General features: G+C 40.5%; 1 protein-coding gene across 19 annotated transcripts in view; it reads right to left on the bottom strand.

Annotated features, from left to right (window-relative positions):
• Positions 1–24,528, bottom strand: part of ABLIM1 (actin binding LIM protein 1) — a 191,941-nt gene that overhangs the window by 65,853 nt on the left and 101,560 nt on the right. For all 19 annotated transcript variants that reach the window (XM_033066460.2, XM_033066463.2, XM_033066461.2 and 16 more), the window contains 4 exons: positions 23,544–23,727; positions 21,982–22,091; positions 7,714–7,840; positions 6,481–6,574 (listed from right to left, as the gene is read on the bottom strand). In XM_033066460.2, coding sequence (XP_032922351.1) covers positions 6,481–6,574; positions 7,714–7,840; positions 21,982–22,091; positions 23,544–23,727 — 515 coding nt within the window. The remainder of the gene's footprint in view (positions 1–6,480; positions 6,575–7,713; positions 7,841–21,981; positions 22,092–23,543; positions 23,728–24,528) is intronic.

The raw sequence follows: 24,528 nt of genomic DNA, 5'->3' as shown, positions 1-24,528 counted from the left end.
GGCTCTGCTCTGACCCTATCTGATTTCTCCCACAATTAAATGTCCTATGCTCTGCTGTGTGCACCTGACTGAGAGGGCAGATGACCACAGCATCACAGCATGTGCTTCTGCTGCTGTTATCATTTACCTGGGATGTTCAAGCAACATGGTCATGTTTTCTCTTTATTCTAAAGGCAGTAAAACTAAACACAAACAAAGCACATCACAGAACTAACAAGTCATACACTAAACTGTACTGCTGCCTCTCATTGCTCTGTGGCCTTTTCCCCTGGATTACTGAGGTGTGACTGGGAGATACTGGCTGAGAGCAAAGTCTCTCCCAAGCCTGTGAGACACCTAAAGCAGAAGAGACCTACAGCTATGGAAACAGAATGGTGTGCATTCTTCAGGGATATTATTTTTCCACATCTTTAACATACCAATCTGTTTAGATCCATCCTATCATAAATCTCTGTTTGGTTCACTAATTGCTTCATTTATAAAAGTGTTTGAACTTCTAATTCACATCAACCTGTATTACCAGTACAGGTTGCATCATTAAAATCCAGTAAATTAAATATTTTGTGATACTTTCCTGCTTTATTTTTATGAAAACAGCCTTGCTAAATACTTCATTTGGCAGAAAAATATATGCCACCTTTTCATTTAACATTTCTGAACAGAATTGAAATAAATCTCAGTTTAAGAGATTCTCTAAATCTAGAAAGTATTTTAAGAACACAAGACAAGATACATGACTGTACTTAAGTACCTAACTAAACTCTGTCCATGGATCTTTGCAGAGATGGGAGCTGTTTTTGCATGAGCTATGAGCCTAAGTCTCTTTAAAATAGATTGCTTAAACATGCAGGCTGCTGAGGGTCTCTGAAGTCAATCAACTGAAGCATCTGAATGCTAATCCTCACATGAGCAGAGCTGCTCACATGGGTGAGTGTCTGCAGAAGGCAACACTTCAACAACATAGACAGGCATTGTTCAAATAATTCATTTACAGTTCGTACAGGAGCCAGCAAGGTTGTTCTGTGATGATATTTATTTGGTTATTTATTTAGTATTTGGAACAGACTCATTCACGTCTAAAGAATCAGCAGAAACTTCCATGAATTCCTCACAGCACAGGTTTCTAAATCCTGCTCTGCAAACAACATCTGAAGAAACTTCCAGGCTCTTCTGGGTCACATTCTTGCTTCTTAAATACAGATAAAATTTTCTGAGACAAATGTAGCTGCTTTCACTGTTTGTATTTCCCCTCCCATAATTATTGTTATTTCCTTCTAACTTCAGAAGCCAAGGTGTCTCAGAATTGACATCTTTCAGAATTTGTTACAGTATAGATGAGACATCTTAAAATTTTGGCAATTAAAGTAACAGTATTTACAAGTACTAAACTTCATTCATATTAAGTATCACATCTTAAATTACTACTCCTCTTTAAAAATCAGGAGAAGCTCAGCATAAATTACAACATCACAAACATATTTAGAACTTGACCTGACCTTGCAGTCTGAAATCAAGGGAACCTTCTGGTGGCCTGGACTCTTTTCAGCTCCATCTGTGAGAATGGCACTGTGCCACTGCTTGCAAGGTGGGGTGCAAGATTCAACAGTGCACAGGAAGCAAACCCAGGGCAGGCAGCAGCCCCTTGAACAGGAACTAGAGCTATGCACAGCCAGGAGAAATCACACAAAAGCTTTTTTTTTTTTTCTTCTAATTAATATTAAGCAAAAAGCATTATAAAAATAAATGCATGGAGTAGCAAGATGGTCAAGGCACTTGAGAGCTGACACATACATCTCTATCTCTGGATCATGAGATCAAATCCTGTTTGTATGAGTTACAGCCGGAAAAGGTGGAAATTGTAAAAACTCAATCTTCTCCTTGCACTTTTCATATGATTTAATATAAAATATCCACCCTTTTCAGCCCTCTTTGTGCCCTCTTTCTGTCTTTTTTTGTGCAGAGCTGAAGAATATTGCTTAGCAGTGTTGTAAGACATTTTAGATAAGCAAATATGGACTACATAGATACAGGCATGATCCACCATTCTCTGAAGTCAGGTGGAAGCTTCTCAATGATTTAACAGATTTTGAATTAAGCCCTGAAGTAGTAGTTATACTGTATATGAAAAACACATTAGAGAAAAATAATTTAGGTCAATATCTTTCAAATGGCTAAATACATGGGCAAGTTTACTTAGATTTGTGGAGTTGCACATGTCTGCAGAGAAATTTGCAGGTTTAGGATTAGACAAATGTCTTTCAAGAGGCAAGCCCTGAAGCTGTGAAAATCATTGCTCAGTGAAAAGTCTGTGTAGAAGTCCTCACTCTTACTATGCTCTTATTGCTTGCTAAAAACGTTTTTTTTTAAACAGAGTTATTGGGAAATGAGTAATTTTTCCTAACTAAAGATTCCTTTCTGCTGGAGAAATCCAAGGAAAAGCACTGATCTCTGTTGCCTTGACAACATTTCCCAAAACACTCAAGCATTAAAGTAGCCAGTGTGCTCAAGAAAGTTGCAATATCTATTTCAAATTGGACATTTACCACATTTATTGTGTTGGCATGCACTCACATATCATCTGTGAGTATTTGTCACAGAAAGCAATGTGCCAAATAATAGATCAGAAATATCTGAGCTGACTTAAAGGCACATGGTATTTTTCTTGGATATTTCCTGGCTACTGGAAGTTGTTACATCTATGGCCTAGCAAAAAAGAGCATTCTTCCATGATTTGTGGATATTAGCAAAACAAGTCCTATCTTTCTCCAAATGCATTTCTTAACTGAGCAAAGGGATCACCTCTGCAGAGTGGCTGGAGGGAGTTCTGCCCTCGAATCTCAGTCTGAACCCAACCTTGGCTTTTCTGATGGGTTTTGTTGTTCCAGGGGCACAGCAAAGCTGCTTCTGAGAGAAAGACTCTTAGGTCCACATGAGGAGTGGCTGTGTCTCTCTTGCTGGCTGCTCACTGTAGGAGACTGAAAAATCTGACTTGCTCAGAGGTGCTAAAGTCACGCTGAGGGATAAAATAAGCAGGAGTGGCAATTCTGAAATGTTGCAAAGAATCTCAATTTCTCTTTAAATAAAAAAAAATAAATAAGTGAAATAGGCTTTTACTGGTAAAATAGACAGCACCAGCCTCTGTGAACCCAAAGCTAACTTCCACGCTTTCTTCTCCCTTCAGTTTTTCTACAGACTGTCCTGGATGTAATAAGAATAAGCAGAAAATAAAGCAGCACCAAAATGGCTTGCTGCAAATCACTTTTGATCCATCAGAGGGAAGTGTTTGTACACAATGTACCACATAATTCCCTTCAATTGCTACTAATAATTTCTTTGGATGAAGATGATGAGATCATATACTCTGCTTCTGACATAAAAAAATTATTTTATTGACAAATAAAATGAAATGTACTGATCACTATATTTACTACAGGATATTTTCTACAAACATTTTTATTAACAAAAGCAAAATACTAAGTATTTTGATTTTTTTTCCCCAACTGCACATTAGTAGGCATAATTTGGGCTGGGCAAATATAACAATTTCTGTAAGTGTGCTACCTCACACCAAGAATATGGTTTCTTTCTCAAGGGGGAAATGGCAGAACAAGAGACAGCCCACATGATATAAATCATCTAAAATACCCAAATCTTCCAAAGAAACACTGCCAAAGAAAACAAAGAGCGAAGACAGTAATCCTTCCTGAGAATCTCAAGCTTCATCTAAATCAAAACTTCAGGTGAACTGAAAGGTTGTGGGTGATTTCCAGTACAGGATAAGGAGATTGTTAATTGTCCTGCCTCAAACAGCTCTGCAGCCCTCTCTGAACTGTGGCATCCTGCTCTGTGAGTTATCTCCTGTGGCTGCTTCCGATCTCTCATCTCTGTCATTACCAGAGGATTTATGTCATGCTCTGACCCCATCCTTTAGGTGACCTCTCCCGCCCAAAGGGGACACACGTGCTGACACATGATTTTCTCATGCTAGCTTTTGATTTATTAGTTCCTTGAGCCATATTTAGAGGCAGTATTTAGTGCTGCCCCTTTGGAACTGTGCATCTCTGACAGTGACGAGCCACGAGAGGAGCCCACAGTTCTGATAAACTGCTCTGATTATTGAACAGTAGCTGCCCACCTGTATCTTCCCAACCTTTCCAGCACCACTTAAAAGACACAGTGTCTGAACGTCTTTCCTGTATCTGCATTCCCAGGTGATACTTGGAGGACTTTAATCATGGATTATCCAAGCTGCTAAAACACACTGCAATTCAAAAGTTAAGACAGTGTCTGAATGGCCTCCCTGGCTACACAATGCTAATTATTTTGGTGAAAATTTCTAATGACTTGACCAGCCTGCCCCTTACAGACAGCAATCAGAGCAACACAACTTCTACAGGCCTTCGAGGAGTTTGGTCTCTGTTATGTGCTAAGAACCACTGCTGCCCTCTGCTGAAATATTTCTGCTAACCAGTGAGAGCCACAAATATTCAAGTAAAATTTTTAGTCTTAACCAGAACTTAGCACACTTAATGTTTTCACTACTGACAAGATAATTCAAAATCTCTGTTTCTAATTCATCAGAAAAGTCTGATTCTGCAGGGGCCAGGTCAAATAGAAAATACTTCATCTTTTTTGTCTGATTTTGACTCTTAGAAAAGAGACACTCTTGCAAGAGTTTAGACAGGCTTCCTTCCTGCAGCAAATGCTGTCTCATCTTCTGATAATAAATAGCCATAGAAGAACTATGAAGTGAGAAACTCACCTTGGGGCCAAAATGAGCACCAAGGTTCTGCCCAGGATACATCTCTGACAAGCTGAACATTAACTTAAATTACAAGGGACAGCCAAGTTCCAAACCAATTGAACTAATCTTTCCTTAGTCTCAATTTATCCAGTTCTGATGGGATACAGCTCATGACCCCTCAAACAGTGACGTTTCTTCCTCACTGATGCTAGGAACAGTAACATGAGTGCAGCCTTGCTATATTCACAGCTACTACACAAATAGTATATAATATATACTACACAAATAGTTTCTTTCTTCCCAACTCTCCACAGACTCCAGTAACCCTCTCTTTTCTCATTTTCATCTGAATAGGTTGCTTATAGTGAGACCAACTGCCATGTATACCTAAAATAATTTTAGAGTTATGTTTCCCAATCTCACAAATCCAATTACTTCTCTCCTGCAGTGCTTCCCTCCCAGCATTGGAACTATGGTGTCTCCAATACATAATGCTAAATTGCAAAAACTCATCAGTAGACAGGAATAGATAAGCAGATGGTGGCAGGCCAGAAGAAGAAAGCCAGAGACACAGCCTTCCTACTCAGGGGAAAACTCAGGCTGCTCTCAGTAATTATCTGTGCAGGTCTCCAAAGGAATTAGATACACATTTCAAAGGAGGCAGGCTAAGAGTGTGGCTAATGAAAGAACTGTGCATCCTTCCAGTGCATCCTTCCAAATGCACAGGGTGTCCACATGAGCTCTGAGTCCCTTATGGTGACTGGTTAATATTCCTAATGCTGAAACACAGAAACCTCCACAACTAAAACCCACAATACCATTTTGTGTCAAACCTGAAACTTCTTACAACAGGGCTGATACAATCTTACATTTCTAGTAGAAGGGACACAAAGAAAAGAACTTGTAGCACATTTTCACTGCAACTTCCAGCTGCTTTTACTTTTTGTGACACTTTCAGGTTTATTTTCAGTTATTCACTGAAAAACACACTCCAGCTCCTGACCTGAGCTCAAAGCTTACGTTCTTTACACTGAGCAGTTTCCTACAGGGACAAGAGATAAGTTTTGCTTCTCATATCTCAATGACAAGGAAGGTCCTCTGATTTTGGCCCCTTAAAAAAGTTCAGTTATGACACAGAGGAATCCATGCATAGTTCAAGGATTCCAGCTCAAAGGGGACTCAGCAGAGCCATGAGAGATGGAGGTTGGTACTGACATCTCTAAAAAGATTTCACTGGTTTCACTAAGAACACTGAGGACTCCAATTAAGAGCCAGCAAAGGAGATTATTCAGATGGTTTCTGCCTTCTCATTTCTGAACATGTAATTTACCTCTCCAGCACATTTCTCCCTTTCACCTTCTCAGCATCATTCAGATTGTGGGCAAATTTAATGTGGTAAGTTCTGACAAACTTATGGTTGCCAAAGGTGATTGCAGCACCCACATTATTTCTGCAAATAATATCAAGTCTGACACAGAATAAGCAGTGCAATAGGTTTTGCAGATCACCATGAAAAGAGAAAAGCAGAAACCACAGATCCATAGAAACTGATGGAATTAATTCTATATCACTGATGACTGCAAAACTAAAACACTGAAAATAATTCTGAAAATCAACAACTTTGTTCTAAAATCAGCAGGAATTATTTCTGTGAGAATTTTTGCATTCTCTGCAGTTGCATGAAGATGTAATGGGTGGCTCAATTCTACATAAATTCTAGTTCACAAAACACCTACCTCTAGGACTTTCCCAGTAATGAACTGGTGACATGCTTCACACTTGACACCAAAAAGAACTTGGTAATCCTTTTCACAGTAAGGAGCACCATCTCTGAAAAAGAAAATTCACAGATTATAAACCACTTCTTATTAAACAGGTTACAGCATGATTTACTCTCTTCCTTTGTCTTCAGTCTGGAGCTCCTACACACAGACCCAGGTAAATGGGGAGAGTTCAAGGGAAACACTTTGCAGTATGAGAAACGAAAATCATGTTCTCATTTTTGTATTCTCCATCAAGAGAATGCACCCAGGACAAGCTACTGAAGTAAATCTCCTCCTTTAGAGAAGACTCAACATCTACAGGTGGTGCAGTTCCAGGGAATCAGTGTAACTGTCTCTGGGGCTGAAAGGAGATCACAGTCTATCACAGGCACACAGTTTTTTTCACTTCAGAAAAAAACCAAAACCCTTTGGTAGGCTGTAAGACTATAAGCAGTTACTTTTAAGTAATGTTGTATTTTGTATCAACAAGGAACATGCAGTAAAAGTGGAAACACTAGTCAGCCTAGGAGCATTTCTCAGGCACCAGAATCTTTTTTTTTTTGAGTAATTACAGATGTTACTTCTTATAAACATTATACACACCTGAATGACAGGTTTGTGAATTGTACATTGTTTCCTTATTTTTTCTCTTTGCTATATTCTTGAAGGGGGAAATAGAAACTGTATCTTTGTTTCCTCTCTTTTATAATTTCCCTATTCTCTTCCTCTACACTTTCTTCTACTCAAAACCCTCTTCATTAGTTTCTTATATGGAGACAAGAAATGCAATGTCATCATCAGATATACAATCACATCATCACATTTACTCTGTTGTCTAGCAAAGGTAAGAAATGGACAAACTCCTACTTATTTTCCCCTCAAAATCACATGTTGGAAAGCAAAATGACACAATGGTTTATCTGGCTACTACAGAAAATATATGCAAAAATCCACCTAATTCTCTATGGGAATATGGAATTATACCTCTTACAAACTGGTATTAAATATACACATCATTAAAAATCACCTTTCAGTTGCACTTTGGAGCTCACTTTCCCAGCTCATCTCCCACTGGGAACAAAGACTTTGGTGTACATGAAAAGGTGGTCAAAACAAGACTTCCAGATGTGAATTTTGCTGCAAGCTCTTCTCTGCTAGCAGCAAAAACTGTGCAATGAGTTCAGAAGAGAAGCAGAGGTTACTCACTTGCTGATGTATTCCCCAGTTAGGACCTTCCCACAGGCCTTGCACTTAAAGCAGCCCAGGTGCCACTGCTTATCCAGGGCTAGCAGTGCTTGTCCATTTTTGATGTCTCTTCCACAGCCAGCACAATCTGCAAACAAACAATCAAATGTGTTTGTTGTTAGCTGCTTGTTTATTAACCTTAATTAACTGCTCACCTGCCACATTTGGTAGCCAAAGGGATGAACTACAGAGCAGTGCACAGATAAATTTCCTTTCCTTAAACCCTTCCCAGGTCCTGTACAAAGACACAATCTTTCTCATTACAGTGGAAGAGGGACAGTACTGCTGTTCATGACTCAAGGACCACCTGGCAAGCTCTGTACAAACTTCAGATTCTGTCAGGAACAAGCCACAGAGAAATTCTCGCTGCAGAAGGTTCCTGTCCTCTGCAGGGATCAGTGTTTGTGGTTTCGCTGTTAGAAGAGCCCCGGTGCCGCACGGAGCTGAGCGCGGCCGGGCGAGCATCAGCAGCGCTCGGCACGGCCCGGAGGGGGGCGGCAGAGCCCGAGAGCGCCGGGAGCGGGGACAGCCTCGGACCGGGACAGAGCCGGGATAGGGACAGACCAGAGCAGGGGACACGCCTCGGACCGGGACAGAGCCGGGACAGGGGACACACCTCGGACCGGGACAGAGCCGGGACAGGGGACACACCTCGGACCGGGACAGAGCCGGGAGCGGGGACAGCCTCGGACAGGGACAGAGCTGGGACAGGGGACACACCTCGGACCGGGACAGAGCCGGGACAGGGACGGACCAGAGCAGGGGACACACCTTGGACCGGGACAGAGCCGGGATAGGGGACAGACCAGAGCAGGGGGACACACCTTGGACCGGGACAGAGCCGAGCAGGGACAGACCAGGACAGGGGACACACCTTGGACCGGGACAGAGCCGGGACAGGGGACACACCTTGGACTGGGACAGACCAGAGCAGGGGACACACCTTGGACCGGGACAGACACAGGCAGAGACACACCAGAGCAGGAGGACACACCTTGGACCGGGACAGACCCGGGAGCGGGGACACACCTTGGACCGGGACAGACCCGGGCAGAGACAGACCCGGGCAGGGACAGCCCTGTCACCCCGGTGTCTTGGGGTGACTTTATGATGCTTGTATCCCCATTAACTGTTCTGTTGGTGTTGAATATTGAGTTCTGCAGCTTTCAGACTGCTTCCAGGACTGAAGGGGGAGAGAAGAGCTGCAGAGTTTGTTATCACAGACTGCACTCGCTCCCCTGCATCTTTCACACAGACAGTGCTGTCTGCAGTGGGCAGCAGGAGAGAGCTCCCCTTTGCTTTTGGTTAGTTTTTCTGGCTAGCTGAGGCATAGAAGCTCCCTGGACCGTGTTTTTTTCCTTTTTCTGCTCTGGACTGAAAATCCACAGGAGCACCAGGAGCTCACACCTATGGCCACCAGGCCTGGGCTGGGCTGTGACATTTCCCAGGCTGGAGGGACTGAGAACAGACTGAGTGAGCCAGGCTGCAATCCCTGTCATCTCTTCAGAGGGGCAAGAGGTTTTGCTGTTTAGTATTGTTCATTTTTTGTGCTGGGCAATGCTTTGCCTGTTAAATAAACGAGTTTTTTTCCATTTTTTTTTTCTGAAGAAATATTTCCCTGAACTAGCTGGGGGAGAAACTGCTAGAATCTGTTTCCTAAAGCAACCCCATTCAGAGGTTTTCCCCCTAAATTTGCCCTAAACCAGGACACGTGGTGAGGGCTGCAGGCACGGCATTTTGTCTTCCACCCCAGGTTCTCCTGGTCTCTAACCAGCAAAAGGACTCTAGCTCAGGAGTTGTGGTACTTTCCTGGTAGCCACTTTCACTGCAGGAAAAGTGAAGGACCCTGATGGCAGAATGGAAACCAGAAGGCAGGAACATTCTGTCCCAGGGGGTGCCACAATATCTTGTGTTACATCAGAAATCTCTAGCTCAGCCCCAAGCTTCCATTCCTCTCCCTTCAAACAAAAAATACTCAGAGATTTCCTGTTAAGGGCACATGGTGAGATCTGAAGAGACTGATGTGGCAGACAGCACTCAACTGCAAGGGCTGTGCTGCTGTGCCCAGCCCCAGGGGACAGAAGGGCTGAGGCAGGGGAGGAAGCCCAGTGGAGTGGAAAGGGAATGCCCATCAGCTCAGGCACTCATGGAAGCCACAGAGGAGCCAGCCTGGAACAAAGGATTTTCCAGATATTACTATCCCCAGACTTGGTGTTTCTTTGGTGAATGCCAGAAACATAAACAAGTAACAACAAATGGAGACAAACAGAACTGAGAAATCTGAGCTGTTAAAGCCCAGGCAGCAGGAAAAAGATCTGGCTCCAACACTCGAGCTGGCTGAGCAGGTACAGCCCAAAAACCTTCATCTCCTCATGGGTTTAAGCCCAGGCAGCACCATGCCTTGCAAAAGGGCAAGTCCAAGTTTATTAACACAACTGATGATGAGAGCAGAGTCAGTCCTTTTGACTAAAGGGCATGACTTTTGTTTGTTGGATAATGGGCCGAAAGAGTCCCAAATATGTGATGTACATTCCTGTTATCCAGGAATCCACCATTTGCATGTCCCTCTTCCTATAGCATTCTTCTTTTTCTTCTCAAATCCCATAAAAAAGGAGGGGAGGAGGGCTAAGCACAGTGGTATTTTGTGACAAAATACGAGTCACAGACTTTTGACACAACTTGGACTTGAAAAGCAGCCCTGAGATGTCCTAATCCCAGGACTTTGCTCTAGAGGACATATGTTACAAGCTGAAATCATGAAGTGACAAGGAGTGACACCATGTAATGTATCCCTCTGCTGTGCCATGACAGCTGAAGGCTCCATGCCAGTCTGTGATGACAGCAAAGGCTGGAACAGGTCACCAAGGGAGGCTCTGGAGTTTCCAGCACAGGGCTGAGGAAGGGACAAACGTGTCAGGGTGGCTTTGGCATGCTGATCTCGCCTTTGGTTTGGGGAGGATGCTTCATCATCTCTTGAGGTCCCTTCCAGGCCTCGTTTTCTTAAACTAAATCTGAAACCATGCAACATGACTTTGTGAGAACAAATGAGATCCTCCCCCCAGTGCCAGTGTGTGCTGAACTGCAGTTTTAAATCAGCACCCATTTCTCAGCTCCCTGGCACTGCTGATTCTTCCCAGTGTGCCAGCTCCCACAACCCTGACCTGGGGCTGTCACCTGTGATGCATTCCCTGCTGTATTTTCCTTCCAGAAATCTGCCCTATTATCTGCTTTTTGCATTTTTATCTGGGAAACTTCAATTTCTGTGATGCTGAAATTTCTCAGAAATGGAATCAATACAGAGATTTTTAAAACACTTAATTTCCAAGGCAGTGGGGATAAACTGCCTTACACAAAAGGTCTACCTAGTCCAGCATCTTTGTTGATACCAAAACCAATACATGGGGGAAGTAGGGATCCATGAAGCACCTCTGACTGTTTAATTGCTTCTTTGTAAGCCAAAGTCACAGTAAGTCTGAGCACCAGACTTAGTGTTGTGCTCATGTTTAATACAAGGGGTTGGCAACATCCTTTTTTTATTCTATAGCACCAATGACATCTACACTCTTTCTGGGTTCCTTGAAGTGTTTAAAAGGAAATTAACATAATTTCCATTCTGCTAATACAACAGACACATTGAATGTCTAGAATCAAAGTAAACTAATAGCCCAGTACTGTCGTATAAGTCTGAGATGGCTTTTAAATAAATCTGATTTTAATTCTGGCAAAACTGTTGGGTATATACACGAAAAGCTAGCAATTATCATTATCTCCTAAAATAGAAAGCAAATAGGGCTGGGCTGGGCTAAGAAAAGACCATTTGTTCATCCAAATTCTACAAATAAAAGCCATTATGATCTCAGGCCTGCATGAGGCACATTTAAGCCCTTGGCTGAATGTCATCAGTGTACGCAGGCAGGATCTCAGTATCACATTAAGAACAGTCTGTATCCATCTAACCTATAACTAGCACATGCTGCAAATAAAAGGGCTGTGAGGTAAGAATAGAGGTCCACCACCATATGCCAGAGCAGACTGAAAAATCTGACAATCTTTCCTGAATTTGTGTGCAGTGGTTCCCACCATGGTGCTCTCTGGCTTCACACCGAGGTCTAACAGACTGCACACCTTGAATCTGAGCTTTCTTGCAGTTTTTTGGAGTTTTTTTGTGCCATAAACCTGGATTCTTCCTTGCTGCCATTCCTTGCACATCACACATTCAGCAGTGCCAGGAGAACAAAGATGAGGAGGCGGACAGTGCAGTGTGCTGGTTAAAATGCAGAGTGAGCAGCACAGTTCCCCATGCTCTTAGATAAATGTCATATTTGACATGTCTGGGTACAAAACAAAATGCCTGGACAAAAGGACAGTGCTGTGGAGTCAGCCAGCCCAAAAGCATGGGAAAGTGGGGGGACAGGGCATGCCACTGTAATATAATCAATGATTTAGACCTCCACTCTCCAACCACCTTTAGCAGCCCCACTAAAACACACAGGTCAGGCTGAGCTGCCACCCATGACACCTTGCTTGTTAAGATATGAGAAAATGTGTTTCCCTTTTTAGCATCTGCACCACCCCAGACATCCAGGAGTGAAGCATCCTGCACAGCAAGCCATTTGTCACTGTCTAAATTAAGCAGTGGATTTTCTGCCTTTGCCTCCCTCCCCTGCTCTCAGCCAATAGTGCACAGGTGAGCTCAGAGCTGATACAGCTGGATTAACTCTCAGCACACAGAGTAGGACTTTAGCCACTCTCATTTGGATTGCTTTACAAATTTAATAGCAAATACACCTTTATCCCACCTTCTCTGCTCATCCCATGTGATTCATGAAAGAGAAACCATCTCTGTGTGCTTTTGTCCTAATAAAGAGGGTTATGCAAAGTCATGTGAATGATTACACCAACTCTGCTCCATGCAGGGTTAGCTCTGTGAACAAAGCTAACAGCAGTCTGATTTAATGACGAATAATTAAGCCACCAAAGAGTTCATTTCAATCCTGATGGCCATATCTAATAGATAAAGTCTGAAGCTGTCACAGCCTCCAGAGTCACAGGTATTTTCTACTCCTATTACACTCCTTTTGTAACTGTTTAGCTCCTTATAAAACATTGATAAGTCAGTTTTAAAAAGGCAGCACCATCAAGCTTCTGCTCTGAAACAGGAAAAGCAGGGAGGCATTTTTGTTATTGTTTTAATACTTAAAAGAAACAATAAGTTTTCCTTAGATTTACACAGAAACACATTGTCAAACATAGCTGGACCTAAAGAACAAGTGATTTGGAAGTGATGAAAGAGGAAAATATTATCACAGGAGTCAAGGTCAAGAAATCTCTAAGTACAAACAGCTCTTAGTCACCTTGAAATAAACAACTTATATCCCAGTAATTCTTCTGTGGCAATTTGAAGGTTGTGCAATTACAATTTCTCATAGAGGCAGGGAGACCAGAGTTTTTTCTCAGTCACCCTTTAACCACAGATCAGGCAACGCCTTTTAAGCCTTGCTTTAAAATAGAAAGGTTTGATGATACCATGCAGGGATTTCCAGATCTTCAAGATATTTTTGTCAAAGCTAAAAATACAAACTCACTATGTTCACAGCATGACAAAAGCTTTCAAAGTTTAAAGCATAATCATTTGGTCATTGAGGCTGTGATAAATTCTGGAAGTCAGAGAAGGACATACAGTATTGGGAATTTTACATGCAGGATTTGAATCTGAGCATGTAACTCAGGAAATCTGCTGCCAAAGCCCTTCTCTTTGCCACTGCAAGGATGGGAAATGTTTGTCAGAACAAATTCACTATTGCCCTTTTGCTGAAGGCAAAACAAACCCACATAGGCAGCCTTGTACTCCTAAAATCTAACAATAAGAGGCTGGGCACATACAATAGAGGGAAATAAATTTCCCATGGGAAATGCAGTATAGCTTTGACAGTTTATTATAAATGGCAAGTTGGGAAAAAGTGATATTTTCAAAACAAGTGGTTAAAGAAAATAAAACTATTTTAGTTGATTAAATAGGGAAAGAAATCCCAATGGCATGAACTGGTATTCTTTGCTTGCAGCACAAGTCCCTGGAACCATCTGAGCGCCCCACACTGATTTTTCTTTTTAAGAAACACATTATTGTACATCTTGGATGCATCATTATTCACTAGTGCTGTCTCCCAGGGACCAGTATGGGGCCCAGTCCTGTTTAATATCTTTATTCATGATCTAAACTGCACCAGGGTAGGTTTATGTTGGACATTAGGAAGAATTTTCTCAGAGAAAGTGTGATTAGACACTGGCACTGAATGCCTGGGGAGGTGCAGGAGTCTCCATCCCTGGAGCTGTTTAAGGAGAGCCTGGATGTGTCACTCAGTGCCATGCTCTGGTGGACACAGTGGTATTGGGGCATAAACTGCACTCAATGATCTCAGAGATCTTTCCCAACCTAAATGATTTTGTGATTACTGTAAATTGCTGTTTCATCACCTGGTTTAATTTGAAGTGATTCGTAGGGTTGAATGCTCTTCCCCAACTCCAGTTTGCATCTGTATTGATTTAAGTGCTTAAAAGAGAATGGCAGTTCCTTATTTCCACATCTTTCTACTCCTCATTCCCAAAGGAGACCAAACCAAATGACCTTCTGACACATTACTCCTGCAAACTGTCCCAGTTCCTTCTTCAACTCAATCTTTCACACAGGTATCTGAACTGAGAACAAGAGGTAGATGAAACAGAAAGAGGAGGAAGAAAGTGCAAACACACTGCACATAATGAAAGAAAAGAGTTTTCAATTGTCCCATAAAAGAAAGATAAATTTTTTGGGTTTCTTCCCATCCCAGCACCCCCAGAGCCCCACCTACAAAACCACTCTAAAGGATAAACCAGGGCCAGGTACATGTAAACTGAGCTCAGTCTTTCATCCCATCATTTCTTTCACCACATCTCAGTACTCAGGTAGCTCCAGCTGAATTCAGTCACAATTCCCACTCACAGTACCCCAAGGGAATTGCACCATTATCTCAGAGCTTCATTGTTTAATATCCAGTTCATGGATAGCACTTTGTGTCTCTTGATTTGCAGATTATTTTGGATAATTTTCAGCTGCTCCTCTTGGAAAACAAGCAATTCCAACCAGGTGAACACTCCTCAAAATAGGAATGAAACTTATGACAACCTTTATGCTCAGATAACATATGGCAAACTAAGGTCTAGCTGACAGCTAATTCACTTTTCACATTCTTTTGAAGTGACCTCTGATTCCTGACTTACTACCTGGCAGCTTTCTGAGCATGACAATTCCCAGACCCTCCTGTCCCTGGGGATCTCCTCTGTTCTCCAAGCCAGTGATCCCCCCTCATGCAGACCCCTTTACTGAGGAATTCCTCACACCTCCCCCAGAACTTCCTTCAAAATAAGATTTAGAGTAGCACTCCTCCAGTAAAACCCGAGGAGATGGATGTGTTTTGATTGCCAAGTTCAAGATGGGGTTAAGAACTGATACATATTCAGTACTGTCCAATTTACTGTAACACAAAAGCATCCAAAAGGAATGGGCAAACTGGACTGCAAACACCTTCCTGAAGAACAGTTATTTTTTGAAAGGAATTTTCTGACAAAAAACTCATAAATCAGAAAATTCCTGCCCTGCCACAATTATTTTAAATACAGTTGTTGTTCTACTTCCATCACTCAAAAGTTTCTAACAAAGCTTCTATATCTCCAGAGAAGGATCTAACACAATTTATAAAGCAATTTATAAAATACCAGTTCTTATAAACTAGAAAATAGCCTTGCAAATGGAAGCTACTTGAGTAATTTACCAATTTTTCTGAGTGAAGACATAAAGTGAGGACTAAAATTAATCCTAGAAAGTAATTCAAATAATGAAAATGCCTCAAAAGCTGCAAGTATTCTTCAAAAGAATAAATCATCTAGAAACAATCATACAAATTGGCCAGAGTCATTAAAAGAATTGCATATTCTTAGGCACAATCTAATGGCTTTTCCCAGAAAGGAACTCTGCTTGGGTTTGCATAATTTGTTTGAACTTTTATCATGTCATGAACATTGATTTGCTTCTTTTATTCTTAGAAGAGGGGATGGGGTAAAATTTTAGACCCACTGTATGCTGTATTAAGTTATAAATGTAGCTGCCCTACAAGGTTATTACCATCAAATTCAGACTAAAGAAATGGAGAATTGAATAGTGACATATAAAAAATGAAGGATTTCATTTAAAATCTGAATTTAAGGTTTTAATTAAAGCAAAGTTAAAAATGAGATCTGAAAACACAGGGAATAAACTTGCTTTCCTTTCCCTATTTATCAGCAAAATTAGGGTACATAAGACGTGCCACTTTCAAAATTTTTAAGGTCATGTTGATCCAAAGGAAATAGTTTTGTAAGGTACAGGCTCTTGAAAAATTTAAATACCAAAACTGAAATATATTTTAATACATTTACATTCGTCATGTTTGTCTAGCAAATTTCTGAAAGTAAAAAAATATCCACAGATTCTTTATGTATTCTAAATAAAATTTCAACTTTCATTCAAATAGAGTTTGACAAGTCATTAGCAAAAACAGTTGTTAGGGAAAAAATAGATGTTAAATAATATGATGATTTTATGCAGAGCTATATTAGTTTAAGTAGATGTGTACAGATATGAAGTATCCTCATGTTCATCAATTAGTATTTTATAATTAAAAATCTAAATGTAATCCAAGGTTACAATCAATCATCTAATCAAGGTTTCCTAGGTTATTGAAAAAACCATGATTAAAATCAATTATTTAAATCAATGTTTGAATCAGTGTTTGAAATCAATCAACACTGATGTCCATAGTATGTTTATATTTTACGGTAAATTTAAAAAAAAAATTAAAATATAGGACTATGTGTGCCCCTTCTGTCAGGTTCCCCAAACCCTCAAGTGAATCTGCAGTAGCTAAACTCAGAGATATGGGAGTGATTCTGCTTATGTAAACATTCAGGCTAAGAATGAAATGAGAAATTTCTGTTATAGCACACAAAAATATGAAATGCTTGAGGCTCAAAATCTAAAAAAATTAAAATTTAAAAATGCATGTTCACAACCCAAACTGTTGAGCCTCTCTGAGTTCCCCAGGGCACTCACTGAAGTTATGGAAAATGTGGGTGAATATTGCTCAAGACAAAGTGAGCTCAGAGTGTCACACAGGGCCCATCTCCAGCTGTGCCAAGGACCTGTGCAGCTTTTACACAGTGTGAAACTGGAGAATATTTCCTAAGAATAACCTCAAAATGATGTGTTGGATGGTGCTCAACACCTTTTAAAGCCAAAAATCACTTCTGATGTCTTGCTTAGTGACAGTAAACTTTCTCCCTCACTTCTAAATTTTCTATGGAATTGAAGGAGTTTTCAGGGAGCTCCAAAAATAAAAATTTATAAAGAACAAAATAATGACAAATTAGTCAAATGTGGCCAAACAGTTATAAATCTAAGCTGCACAGTTTTCCCAAGAACTATGATTAAGAGGAATTTTGCATCAGTTTTAGCTCATTTCTAATGGAGAAGTTTGTGATGCTTATACATCAGCTCTGACATTTATTTCTGTATACTGGCAGCAGTATTTATATTTTTATCTAATGAAAGAACATTTATGTCCTGACTACAGGACTACATTAAGAATTAAAGAGCCTTTAAAGGAGGACTACAAAGTAAATTTGCTGCTCCATTTTGATGCTCTGTTGTTTCAAATACAATCTCACTTTCCTGGCACTTTCTGGGCAGTGAGGCAAAAGGTGAGTCCTATTTTTTCCTTCCCACCTGCTCCTTCTTCAGCAGGTATGGAATGTTGGCTCTGCATTACTTCAGTATTACCAGAACCTTGTTGGAAGTTTCAGTTACTTACTAGGAACTTTACTGCCTGCATCTTTTTCAAAGAGATAAGGCTCTTAAATAATTGACAAAGATATCTTTTCCCCACAAGCTCATTAAGCATTAAGCTTATTATTTATCTCACAATAGAGCAGAGATCCCCAGTTGTGAGGCAAAATCCAACCCTGTCAGCCTCTGTGCTGATAGGCATGAAAGCATTTGTCCCAGAGAGCTGACATTCTTTGAGCCAGAACATAATGTGCAAAGCAGACGGGGACAAACACACAAAACAAGATGTGAAATCTCCACGTGGACGTGGCTGGCTGGGGAACAGCTGCCCCAAGGATTATTCGTGCACATGGAACACTTGGTTGGTCAGTTTGAAATCTCTGGGCCACGTCTTGGCTGCACTGTAATGTTCTTAACTCACAGGAGAGACTCTTACAAAGAAAGGGAAGTTGAAATATCTTCCCTCTGCTCCTTTCCAAACTGTATCACCACTGGGTACCTCGGTGAAAGTCTTCATCACCATTTCAGAATATGAATTTTTCAAAATGAAAACTCCTGTTAAGTGATTGTAATGCTTCAGTTTATTTTGCATAGGGAGGTTTAACCCAGAAAAGACGCTTTTCACTTGAAATGCAATTTCTTAGCTAGTTCGTGTACATCACTAAAATGATCCAACCTTCTAGCAAAAAAAATAATCAGAAAAAACTAAAACGTCCTGACCAGCACCCAGATAAGGAACCAACAGAGAAAGGGCTCAACCTCAGGTAGAAAATGACACAGCATTCTTATTACTGAAGTGCTTTATTGTGGAAACAGTGATTTTCCCAAGGAAAAAAAAAAAGACTTCTGCTTGAGGAAGAGGGACTAAACTATTTTCAAAGACATTTCTGGATTTCAAGGATGATGCCTGGGCCAGCAGAGTTCCACAGCCTGCTGGCACCACCTCCAGTGCCTGTCCCAAGTGGGGGAATCTCTGCACAGCTGCTCTGCTCTCAGCTGCACTTTTCACAACATCCCTTGGGCATTCAGGAAAAAATGGAAGCCAGTGTGGTGCTTCTTAAAAATTAAGGTCTGACCAAACTGGAAACTTTCATTTTCGAAGTCTGCCTCAGTTCATTTATCAGCTGCCTTGGGATAACTCACTGATAAAATGCCCTAATGAAGAGCATTTTATACAACTATGCATGCACAATTGCAATTTTGCCCAGAATTTAGAAATAACAGGTGCCTGCACAGCTGGTTTTCTGGAGAGACAACATGGAGCTGAAACACAGTGTGTTAGCATGCAGCCAGAACACAACAGAGAATAGAAAAAACTAAAGACAGTACAAACCAGGCAATCATGATACCAAATACAGAACCTGGACACTGTTTAAAACATAAATAGCAACTACTGGGATAGATTATTGCACTACTCCTTTATTGGGCCCAAAGCAAAAAACTTCATCTTTGACAGAGTCTTGAAAACCCTGGACTCTCCAAGGCATCAACACCTCACTTTTAGTCAGTGTTATCTATTTGTGCCCTGTTTCTGTGCTGCTCTACATCTGTCCCAGTCACTTTGCTTTATAGTTCACATGCCATTTATCAAGCTGTCATATGAAATAAAACAATAACAAAATCAAACACCACTCATTTCACTTGTCTGCAAAGCTATTTACAGGTATTTGTTATTAGATTTCCTGCTGGATGAACAAAGATCCCAGAGTTGGTGCACTGTGTGTTTCTAGCAGTACCCAAGAAATAGGACTGATTAAATTATAAATTATGATTACTCTATAGCATCTGAACACAGAAGGATACTTTTAAAATTTTTGAATAAAAATTGAGTCACTGGATTTGTTCTTCAAGAAAATAGCTATAATTTCAGGTAACACATGTGCAGTGAAAGAAATGTATTATTAATATAAACAAGGTAAATAAGTACTGTGGACCCAACTAATACTAAACAAAAAAAGGAAAATGAATTATTTAGTATTTTCCCATCTGATTTTTGCTGCTATGCACTACAATAGAGTGTAACAATATTCAGGTTCATGTTATTCAATATGTTAACCCCTGTACTCAGATATATTTAATTTTTCTTGAAGTTATCCAAGCAAAGCTGTCAGTAAGTTTTCATTTGTGTGAAGTAATAGACACTGGAAAGTGGCATGTCAGCATTAATTCAGACATTCTAGGGTAGAAGGCTTCCTTCCACATTACACAAAGCAATCAAACCTATTTGCAGTCTATTGAATTCCCTCAAACTTTCTTTGTTTTAAGGAAAGTCTCCTCTAGTGACCTACGTGAAAGTAATTATGGGAAGCTGACAGCAGTACAGGATATCAAATAGATGCATATGTGAATCAGAGTCTCTCCTAAAAGAAATTGTATTTTAAAAAATCATTTCAAAAATGGCAAAGCATTTGAAAAAAAAAAGTGTGTACCAGCCAGCAGGAGAAAGTAATCTGAAATAAGAAGTAATCTGAAATACTCTACACTAATTAAAATTAACCCTTTGGTGCCAGCAAGATACTTTTCTGTATCTAAGTCAACTTTTGCAGAAAGCTAAAGCAGCAATTGGCCTGTCTTTGAAGACAGAGGATGCTTAATTAATTTTTTAAAAATTCATTAGTTATTTATATTTACTTATAGCATAAGCTGTTCTCATTTCTATTTGTCTGTTTTGCAGAGTTTTGCACTAAAACAACCTGCAACTCTATACCACACATTTCTGCAAGTCTTTGTCCACAAAGGAACAAGATGCACCATGGCAGGTGCCTACAGATTTCAAAGTAGTGCAATCTGAGCTGTGGAGAGCAGGAGCTCTCTTGCTGTGTGTACTGGCAAACCAGTTTGTCAGCAGAACACAATTATGATTAAAAGCCCCAATAAATCTCATCACGAGTCACACAAAATGTTGTTTTATAATCCTTGCTACCTATGGCTTCAGTGTGGAAGCCCAGAAGCAATTCCAGTGGAGACCATGGCTGTGGGGAAATGTCTATCCAGCTCTTTGGATTGCTAAGGATCAGACAAGTTTAACTTTCTGTCGTTTTCCAGGGACATTCTGGCACCTGGAATCAGGCATGTGGCAAGTGTTGCTACACTGCTGGACAGGTGTGCCACCTTTGGAGAGCCAAATTCAGATTCTTCTATGCTCTGGCATGCTTAGAAAAAGAATGTCAGTACTGTCCAAGGTCCCCATGCCTTGCAGTTCCTTGCCAATGATGCCTCCTTAATATCAATTTCCACATCATTCCTCTGTCTCAGAAGGATTCTCTGGGTGTCTGAAGTCCCTCATAAACTTTTAAGTTGCTTTTTAGGTCTTATAAACCTTTTTGCAGGTTCCTAAATTCTTTCTGATTAGGCCTGTGCATTTTCAGCTGCAAATCTACAATTATAGTGGAAGAACATCACTTCCCAGACAGAGAGAAGTGATAACAAAAAAAGTCTCTCATTTTCCCTTTGTCTAAGGGTTTGATTACCTGTTCTCAGGCAAATCAGATATCCCAATATTCACTTGACTCATCCACTGAGCACAAACCTTATATATCTTTGTCCTTCCACAGCACTGTATAATCCCAGGACCTCAAAGCCAAGTACCAGGAGAAAATACACAGTTTTTCCCTGAAGGAAAACTACCCAGTGTGACCAGGAAAGCTGTAGCCATTTTGATTTACAAAACTACACTGGGTGAGTGCTGAGTACAATCAGCAGTCAGAGAAAGAAACCTCCAAACATTAAAAAAAGTAACTACCAGAGGCAGAGATTAATATCAGTAATTTACAAATTACCTTTTAAAAGTGTTCAAACTTAACTTTCCTCCCAAACTTTTTTATTCTTTATCATTCCTTTTAATTTGCTTTTGGTGTCTTTTATAATGGTTTCCTGAGGTTTTGATCACAGTATCATGTGTCATCAGGCTACTGGAAGCATTATCCTGGAGATACTCCTTTTAAAGGGTAATTTAATTGAATTTTTAAACAGGAGAAGAAAATTAATTTCCTCTGACTTCATCCTCTTTTGAATACTTAAACTTGCACAATCAGACATTAAAGAAATAGAATCCATCGACTTTGAAACCTCAGGTTTTATCACTTAGATACTTTTCTGGTGCCTATCAAAGCAATTTTTAAAAAAAAAAATCAAAATCCAGTCACTGGGGAAAAGTAATTTTTCCACATTGAAATGTCTGAGTGTCTCTTCCCATCTGTAGTAACAGGCACTTAATGAAGAGCAAAAAATCCAACACCGAGTTCCCAGAGATAGTTCACTTTTCTAAATGACAATAAAAATAAAACCACTAAAAGATTGCATTTTGTTAGTCTCAATCAAATGTTGATGAGCCTGGAAAAGTGAGAGGCTTCAGAAATGAGATGGCAACTTACTGCTTGAGGCAGAGAGTTCTCTTGGGCTGGAGGACATCGGCTGAGCACACATCTGACAGAGACAGTCCCTTCCATTAAAGGTAACTCGATCTCCTGGTGGGAATGGACGCCTGGAAAGTTCAAGAGAAAAATGCATTTTTTGCAAAGGTTATGCCAGAAATTTTCCTCTGTTCCCCATGCCTTGAGTTTTCTGCCTTCCTCCAGTGCAATCAATATTTTACAGAAACTCAGGCCAAATAGTTTCTGCAATGTGGCCTTGGCAAAGCCAGGCACTGGAAGAAATCCAATCCATGGATGCAAGCAGAGCAGAGGTTAGACTTGCGTTGTATTTTCATTTAAAAAAGATTATCAAACATATCTCAGAGTAGTAGAGACAGTGAAATCTGCTCAGACACAACAACTACATTTATGATGGTCTCAGTGTGACGTTGTGGATAGCAAATGATACAGAAGGGAACTCAAAGAATCAGAACTGTTCTTGAGGTTGGTGAAGGAATGTGGAGCTAGTCACTCATAAATCCTAAGAATGTGTGCTAGGCAGAAGTTGACATTGCTGTTAACTCTTGTTTGGTGCCTAAAGCAGAGGATGAGCAACATTTAATAACTCCAAATCTTTAACAAGGAGTGTTAGCTGCTGAGTGCAGACCCCCACTACACCTCACCTCACTCCACAACTGCTTAGCAAATGAGCAACTGCTGATTTCGACAAAACAAAATGTTTCAGGCGTTGTTTCCTTTCCACTGCCATCTCTAAGTGGGCCAAAAATAAATCAGCAGCAATACTGAATTTCATTAATCTATTTCAATGACTCATCTTTTGTTCATCCAACATAAAAAGATTGATGCCAGTCAATGTACAGAAAATTGATGTCATGTTTCACACTGTTCCCGGGAAATAAAACTGCAACATACACATTATACGATTACTGAAATTAGTAAATTCACATACTATTTTAAAACAGAAACAATCAAAATTCTTTCAGTAGAAAAGGACTTGAAAAATGTACCAGGTTAAAGGACAAAGTACTTCAATTACTTATCATAGGTAAGAGTTAAAATACCACCTTTCTCCCATCCACAGAGCCTTAGATAATTGCTGTAGAACTGAAGATTGGTTCTCTTCCTGGGGACAAGAAAGAGTGTTTGGGAAGAAGGGAATCCCAGTAGTCCCAAAGCCACGTGCTCTTTCATGACTGATTGTCCTCAGAGCTCAAATGTAGCATCCAGAGTTTTGCTTCACTTAATTTCTCCCACCAAGCTGGGCTGATCACCTGAACTCAACTCATGTCCATTATCTCAGTGTGTAAGCCTGACACTTAATTCTTTCAGACATGAGAGTAACTTTCTGAGAACAGGGAACTACATGTAACACAAAAGCCATGTCTCCCAAATAAATGGGTGGCATTTCCAGGACTCCTCAAGTCAGACCCACAGCAGATCTTTTACAACAAAATTAATGCATCCTCAAGAGAAACATGTCTTGAGACTTGTGTATCATGGCAATTTTCTTTGTGTTTTCCTTGAACTGGGCTCCCACTGTGTTATTGGAAGGGATGACTTACTTGCAGACAGTACAGGCAAAGCAGCTTGGATGGTAAGTTTTTCCCAGAGCTGTCACTACTTCGCCTTCCACGAACTCCCCGCAGCCATTGCAGCGGGTGCCGTACATGCGCTGGTAGTCCAAGGTGCAGAGATATTCTCCATTCTTTATGAAAAAGCCTCCTTGTGCCAGGTCACAGCCACACACTGGAAAGAAAAAACAAACCACACAGATTAGAAAAATAACACTACTTAGGATGCTAGCTGCTCAATTGTATCAGTAAAAGGGGTAAAGAGCCAGTCAAGGATTTCTGTGACTTGGCCGTTTTTCCACTGTAAAATGCCTATTCACTCAAACCAGAACACATCACAACCAGGTGCCTGTTTTGCTTTGAGAAAATATTCAGAGTCCTACATTGGTATTTCTGGTCAACAGAGAGACAGAAAGCAATCCTACCTCTAACAGACAAACCCCATGAAGACAAAGTGCCATGGGAGATTGAATTTCACACTGTGCCTTTAGCTTGGATTGAACAAAGAACTCGAAACCACCTATTCAGTGTTCCCCTGTATCACCAAAAATTTATACCCAGCTGCTCCCAGGCACTTTGGTTTCTGGCACTTCTCCTGCCCCTCTGTATATTGCTGTATCTGTGTAATTCAGTAAGAGAAAGCACTCTTCACAGCAGTCTAGCATGTTAACTTAACTCTGCAAGGAATTCCATCTCATCTCCCTTCATAAGATTCAAGTAAGTTCAGATCAAATATCAGAAATATCGAATATCAGAGATTCTGAGTATTAAGCAAAAATAAATAAGCAGCACACTAGGTCCTTGCAGTTACACAGTGCTTGAAAAATTAAAATATTTAATACAGAAAGATTATCAGAGGAATGGGATCAATTCCTCTTTCTGCCACAAGTCCCAAGCAGGATACTGTACCAAACATTATTTCTCAGCCCTGCTATAATGGGCTAGTACCTTATTAGTGACCTGCCTTAAAAATTAA

Source organism: Catharus ustulatus, chromosome 8, assembly GCF_009819885.2.
Source record: "Catharus ustulatus isolate bCatUst1 chromosome 8, bCatUst1.pri.v2, whole genome shotgun sequence".
Taxonomy (NCBI): domain Eukaryota; kingdom Metazoa; phylum Chordata; class Aves; order Passeriformes; family Turdidae; genus Catharus; species Catharus ustulatus.
The sequence above is the reverse complement of the archived record's forward strand: the minus strand, read 5'-3'. Positions and strand labels throughout refer to the sequence as shown.